The following is a 7,421-nucleotide window of genomic DNA, read 5'->3' as shown; positions in this document are numbered from 1 at the left end:
TATCATAGAGGAACATATCCCCATTATTTCCATTTTACCCCTGCCTCTGGTACCAACTTTTCTGTTAAAGAAGTAATGCCCAAGAACACATCTGCATCATTACCCGAGGTATTATTGTGTATATGTAAATATTATGTGCGTATGTGTATGTGTGTGTATATATATACAGTAGAGTCTCACTTATCCAAGCCTCGCTTATCCAAGCCTCTGGATTATCCAAGCTATTTTTGTAGTCAATGTTTTCAATATATCGTGATATTTTGGTGCTAAATTCGTAAATACAGTAATTACAACATAACATTACTCCGTATTGAACTACTTTTTCTGTCAAATTTGTTGTATAACATGATGTTTTGGTACTTAATTTGTAAAATCATAACCTAATTTGATGTTTAATAGGCTTTTCCTTAATCCCTCCTTATTATCCAAGATATTCGCTTATCCAAGCTTCTGCCGGCCCGTTTAGCTTGGATAAGTGAGACTCTACTGTATATACACCCATACATACATATACACATATACACACTTATATGAATATGAGAATTTTTTTCATGTCAACAGCCACTTGAGAAACTGCAAGTTGCTTCTGGTGTGAGATAATTGGCTGTCTGCAAGGACGTTGCCCAGGGGATGCCTGCATGTTTAATGTTTTACCATCCTTGTGGGAGGCTTCTTTCATGTCTCCGCGTGGAGCTGGAGCTGATAAAGGGAGCTCATCCACACTCTCCCCGGATTCGAACCGGCAACCTTCAGGTCAGCAACCCAACCTTCAAGTCAACAGTCCTGCCGGCACAAGGCTTTAATCCACTGCGCCACCGGAGGCTCTGATATGAGAATGAGAATTTATTAATCAGGTCTTATCCATGGCTCTGTATAGATGACGACTTGCTATAGAAAAGGACATATTGCACTAAGGTGAATGAATGAAATCACCGTTTGCCAGCTGTTGTGGAAGAAACCCTCAAGGGAAGAATAGGGATCTTTCCATTTTATAAATGTGGCATTTTATTCTTCAGGCTAGTTTTGTAGTCATATGAATAGAATACTATCTCATCTTCATGTAAAATGGTTTGGATATGATGATGAGATGGGAAGAAAATGGAAGGCAATGGAATGTAAGGTTGCAAGTGGGAATTTAGTATTTGAACAACTGTCTTGATGGGTTTTTTTTTGGCCTGAGCGTGGAGTGAAAAGATTTCATCCAGGTTGAATGTGTGAATATGCACAATACCTTTAATACCTTTCCCTCCAGTGAGCAGCCGGGCATTATTTTCTGGAGGATAGACTGGTTGGATCTTCTTGCGATCCAAGACACTCAGAATTTTTCTCCAGCACCAAAGTTCAAAAGCATCTATCTTCCTTCGCTTAGCCTTCCTTATGGTCCAGCTTTCACATCCATATGTTACTATGGGGAATACCGTTGCTTTAACTACAGTAGTCTCTCACTTATCTAACATCTGCTTATCCAACGTTCTGGATTATCCAACACAATTTGCCTCCTGCCCCGATCCACAGCTGTTTTTCTAGGCAGCAAGGATTGAACTTTTTATGGATTTAATTTCCAACAATGTTGCTACTGTAAGTTCATTTTATGCAATTCTATCTTTATTTGTAGTCAATGTTTTTTTTAACAATGTTTTCAATATACAGTAAATTCTCACTTATCCAACATAAACGGGCTGGCAGAATGTTGGATAAGCAAATATGTTGGATAATAAGGAGAGATTAAGGAAAAGCCTATTAAAAATCAAATTAGGTTATGATTTTACAAATTAAGCATTAAAACATCATATTATACAACAAATTTGACAGAAAAAGTAGTTCAATACGCAGTAATGCTATGCAGTAATTACTGTATTTAGCACCAAAATATCATGATGTATTGAAAACATTGACTACAAAAATGCATTGGATAATCCAGAACATTGGATAAGCGAGTGTTGGATAAGTGAGACTCTACTGTATTGCAATGTTTTGGTGCTAAATTTATAAATACAGTAATTACTACATTACATTACGATCTTTCGGACTGCTTTTTCTGTAGATTTGTTGTAAAACATGATCATGATATTTTGGTGCTAAATTCGTAAATACAGTAATTACTACATAGCATTACTGCGTATTGGACTACTTTTTCTGTCAATTTTGTTGTATAACATAATGTTTTGGTGCTTAATTTGCAAAATCATAATGTAATTTGACGTTTAATAGGCTTTTCCTTAATCCCTCCTTATTATCCAACATTTTCACTTATCCAACGTTCTGCCGGCCCGTTTATGTTGGATAAGTGAGACTCTACTGTATGTGAACCTTCCTTGCCAGTGTGAGTCTACACTGCTGTAAAATCCAGTTCAACACATGTATTTCTGTACGCAAACAGCATTGCAGATGCAATTCACTTTTACAGCCTTGCAGTGCAATGCTGTTTGTGTATGGAAATGTGCAGTCTGGACTGTAAAGTTGTGCAAAGTTGCTATTCAGTACTGTATTGTATAACCAGTGTGTAACTCTGCATGCAGAGGTTTAAGCAAGGATCTTGGCTGTTGTCTTCTTTGACTTATTCCCAAATATATGAGCTGGGCATCAGGTCAGCAAAGTGACTGGCCCGCATTTCTCTTGTCAAGATGCCCCGCGGATGTAAAACTGGTCTTTTTTTAAAGGATTTGTTGCTGTGGTGGTTGTTGTTGTTCTGACATATCAGGGATGTAGAAAAAGCCCTGAATGGGGTGTGTAGCCGGAAGAGAGATCTTTCTTCTCTGCTGTGCTTCTGCATTCCTGCCTTTGTTCTCAGTTGCTTGGTTTCCTATTCTCCACCACCCTTTCAGTGCTGCACCCAAATGCCAGGCTAGTGTGTGCCAAGACTGTGCTCATTCACAATTTAATCATAGATAAGAGGGCTAACGTGCAGGAATTTCATAGCTTGAAGTCTGATGTGTGCATGTGTCGGTGGGTGGGTCTTGACTAAATTAAAAACTGCACCTCTTTACAATTTCTCTTCTTTTTTCCTAATACAAAGAAAAGCTTAATTACCAGCAACTTAGTATTTGTAATTAGGTGCTACCAGACCCGCCCCCCCCCCCCCCCCGTATATATATGTAGGTACCCTGTTTCCCCTAAAATTAGATATCCCCAGAAAATAAGACCAAGTAGAGGTTTTGCTGAATTGCTAAATATAAGGCCTCCCCCGAAAGTAAGGCCTAGCAAAGTTTTTGTTTGGAAGCATGCCCGCCGAACAGAACACCAGAGCATGTAGGATTGGTAAATGTACGTATCATAGAGTGTTGTATATGGAAATATTGGTAGTAACAAGAAATTCTTGATAGGATTCAGTTTGTCTGGTTATGCTTGTTTGTGATGACAACTACTGTACAGTATATAATAAATGTTCTTTTTTTGTTCAATAATAAATGTGAATCCTTCTTCATGGAAAAATAAGACATTCCCTGAAAATAAGACCTAGTGCATCTTTGGGAGCAAAAATTAATATAAGACACTGTCTTCTTTTCGGGGAAACACGGTATGTATGAATTGTATTCATATCCCATCTTTCTTCCAGATTTGGATTTAACTTTAAACTGGTCTTTGTAACTGTTGGCAGTAGTCAAGTAACCCAACTATCCTGTTAAAGTTTGGACTTCACACTAAACAATTATACCACTATGATTTCATAGATTCAAAGCCTGGCTGTTTCCTGCCTGAGGGAATCCTTTGTTGGGAGGTGTTCGCTGGCCCTGATTGTTTCATGTAATAATAATAATAATAATAATAATAATAATAATAATAATAATAATAATAGTTGTGGAAAAGAAAAAGGTTTGGATCATTGATGTTGCCATCCCAGGTGACAGTCACATTGACGATAAACAACAGGAAAAACTCAGCCGCTATCAGGACCTCAAGATTGAACTTCAAAGACTGGCAGAAACCAGTGCAGGTGGTCCCGGTGGTGATGGGCACACTGGGTGCCATGCCAAAAGATCTCAGCCGGCATTTGGAAACAATAGACATTGACAAAATCATGATCTGCCAATTGCAAAAGGCCACCCTGCTGGGATTTGCGCGCATCATCCGAAAATACATCACACAGTCCTAGACTTGTGATTTTGTGATACAAAATCCAGCATATCTATCTTGTTTGCTGTGTCATACAATAAAAACAACAACAACAACAACAATAATAATAATCTCGGCCCTATCTCCCCAAAGGGACTCAGGGCAGATTCCAACAAACAACGGCATACATTCAGTGCCTTCAAAAACATAAATATTGGCATAAAATCCCAACAAGACCCCACATATGAATACAGTGTTAAAAACCTAACATCAAATGAAACCTAATATCAGTGAATTGACTCTGGAATTCTCCTGTTTTCTGAATGTTGTTCTTTATTTACTGTCTTGATTTTAGAGTTTTTTTAATACTGGTAGCCAGATTTTGTTCATTTTTATGGTTTCCTCCTTTCTGTTGAAATTCCCCACATGCTTGTGGATTTCAATGGCTTCTTTAAGTAGTAACACATGAATATGATAAAAATATGGCTACCAGTATTTAAAAAAACCCCTAAAATTAGGAAAGTAAATAAAGAACAACACTCAAGAAACCGGGGAATTCCAGACAGGAAACAATCAGGGCCAGCTAACACCTCCCCAGGTTAGGCCTCGAAGCTGAAAGACTGGACTGCTGACTTGAAGGTTGGGTTGCTGACATGAAGGTTGCCAGTTAGGAATTGTGGGAGTTGTAGTCCAGAACACTTGAAGGGCCGAAATTTGCCCACACCTGGCTAACGTGTCAACCACAAATTTAGAGATAAAGTGTGGAGGAGAAGATTTACATATGCTGGAGGAAAAGAATATATAATAAATAAATAATTTTATATGTGGGATGTCTCAGTTTCAGTCTATGACATCCCATCAGAAAGATCAGGGAGAAGGTAACAAGAAAAGCAAAGTTTATGCCACAACTTCTTTCCCTCAGTTGGTCTCAAATGTGCTGCAAACCAGAGTGCACAGTAATGGATTATATCAGGTTTTGAGAAACTGGAATTGTCCAAACATTTTGTGATCCAGCTTTCTTCAGCCCAACCATTAGTCATGTATATTTGCAGGAGATGAAATGCATGACATTGGAGAAGGCTGGATAACATCAACCGACTCGGATCTGGGACAAGGCAGCTTCTTGACACTCTAGAATTATGCCTTTTATGTTTTTTGCTTTTCTTCCATTTGAAATAACCAAGCGACATTCTTCTTCCACTTTTTCAAAGTAAATATAAATATTTGAATTCTCCAGTAGGCAATCCATTTACAATTTCTCCCTCATCTTACAGAAAGCACCACACCCTCAAAACAGGCATGTTCTTTGTGTGCCAAAGTAAAATCCCATCCTTTAAAAAAGATGCTAAAAAAGCAAAAAAAGAGAAAAAGTTTAAAAATCCCAAAACAAACAAACCCCCAAGCAAAAACTAAACCCACCCCAGTGATTCTGGAAATATCAAAGCAAACATGTCAAAAACATCCAACAGCAGAGAAATATACTTAAGGCAAAAAAAAAAAGTAATAACAAGGAATAACTTATGATTAAAAAAAAAATCCAATGCACACATGGACACGCACAAATGAAATAACCTGATCTCATCAGTTTTTGGCTCCTTGTTTTCTCCCATGCTCTGCCCTTAGGTTTTTTAAAAATTGGATTTTAGTCCTCGGAATAATCCTTTCATCTGAACAGTGGCACCGGAGGAGTCCTTTGGGGTCTTCGAGTGGCGTAAATATTGAACACGGATGCCACCTCCTGATCAGCTTTGTGTGGTGCAAGTCCCTTTCCATTAGAAAGCGGTGTGCCACTCGTTTCGTTTTATATTATTATAATTATTACTGTTATTAATGGGGGATCTAGTCATATTTGTATCCATCCAGAAGTATCCCTACTAAAAAGGAGGAAAGAAGGAATCATTTAAAACCACAGCATCAAGCCAGGAAAAATTAAAATGCAAGCACTAGCGCCCATGCTTAGAGATTTCCCAGGATCATGCGATATTAGGGTAGTTTTGCCTTTGCGGCAGGAGACTAGCCTCGGGGCAACGCTATGGGGGAACCAATAACAAGTATCACATTGTACCACCTCAGAGGTGGTTGGAGCACCATATCGAGCACTATATCGAGTGCCCATTGGCTTCTTTATGCCGACGCTTCCCATCATCCTGACTACCAACACTGGCCACCTCTCTGATTCTCTCCTTACAGCCCAAGGTACCCCATAATCCAAGTTTCAGACGAGTACGCTCTTTGCCACTTTTAGTCCACTTTCATGCGCTGACACGAAGAAAAAGAGTTTCTATCAGTTTCATCATAGTCTCAGCAAGAGATGGACTTGAACCCAGTTGGAAGACGGCATGTTTTCTGGGTTAGTGCCTTGCCGTTTTCTCCCAACACGATGGTCAAAACGGCATCCACTCAGGATGAGGTCGAGGATATGAAGTCTCTCACCTGGCCACTTAAAGTCAATACACCCAAGTGAGTCTCTGTTCCCTGTTCTTCCCCACTTCTGAAGGCGAAAGGTGTTTGGCGGGGCCCACGTCCGAGTCATACGTGGGTTTGCATGCGTTGCTGGGCCGGCCGCCCATAGTCAGACTGTTGCGACAAGGAGGTATAGGAGAAGCGCGAGCAGCCAGAGGCCTTGCTGGCCTGGTCGGACTGCTCGTAGCCGCTCTCCGCTTTCTCATAGTTGCTTGGTTTGACATAACTGGTGAAAGCCCGGCTGTAGGGCGCAGTGAGGTAGGAAGCCCCGCTGTACATGCTTTCCTGGGGGAAAAGCCGGTCATGCGGGTCGTAGGCTGAGCGGGAACCAGGTGTGCCCAAGGTGTAGCGGTGAGTATATTCATACAGTTTGGGTTGCACTGGTCCCGTAGAAGGGTACAGAGAGGTCGCCCCAAACAAAGGCCGAGGGGCTGGAGTATATTCAGAAAAGCTGCTCCCCAAACATGGTTCTTCATGCGCACGGACCTTGTAGTAACCGTTAGTGGGATCCTAAGACAAAAAAAGAAAGATTGAAATGGCAGTCAAGACAGACATGAGGTTCTCTTTAACAGTGTGGTTAGTGCTGTGGTTGTGGTGCACGACTTGTCGTTTCCAACTTCCAGAAGCTTTAGCCAGTTTGTCTAATGATCAGGAATTCTGGGAACTGAAGTCCAAAATGCCTGGAAGTTGTACACCACTGCTTGCCACAGGGATGGGGAATATGTGAACCTCCAGATGTTACACAGTAACCTATCATTGTACTAGTGGATATTCTGTTGAAGACTGATGGGAGTTGCAGTCCCAACATCTGGAGGGCCACACATTCCTCATCTCTATATAGCATGACCGAAAGGAGACCGAAAAGTCCCAGGTTCAAACCCCGGGAGCAGTGTGAACGGCCGCTG

General features: G+C 40.6%; 1 protein-coding gene across 6 annotated transcripts in view; it reads right to left on the bottom strand.

The window, feature by feature from the left end:
• Positions 1-4,932: 4,932 nt before the first annotated feature.
• Positions 4,933-7,421, bottom strand: part of kirrel2 (kirre like nephrin family adhesion molecule 2) — a 100,722-nt gene continuing 98,233 nt past the window's right edge. For 5 of the 6 annotated variants that reach the window (XM_062962276.1, XM_062962279.1, XM_062962282.1 and 2 more), the window contains one exon: positions 5,243-7,026. In XM_062962276.1, coding sequence (XP_062818346.1) covers positions 6,583-7,026 — 444 coding nt within the window. In that variant the 3' untranslated portion in view covers positions 5,243-6,582. Of the gene's footprint in view, positions 7,027-7,421 lie in introns of all 6 variants that reach the window. The other variant, XM_062962278.1, reaches the window with a different exon arrangement.

This window comes from Anolis carolinensis, unplaced genomic scaffold, assembly GCF_035594765.1.
Source record: "Anolis carolinensis isolate JA03-04 unplaced genomic scaffold, rAnoCar3.1.pri scaffold_10, whole genome shotgun sequence".
Taxonomy (NCBI): domain Eukaryota; kingdom Metazoa; phylum Chordata; class Lepidosauria; order Squamata; family Dactyloidae; genus Anolis; species Anolis carolinensis.
This window is presented reverse-complemented; position numbering and strand designations above follow the sequence as displayed.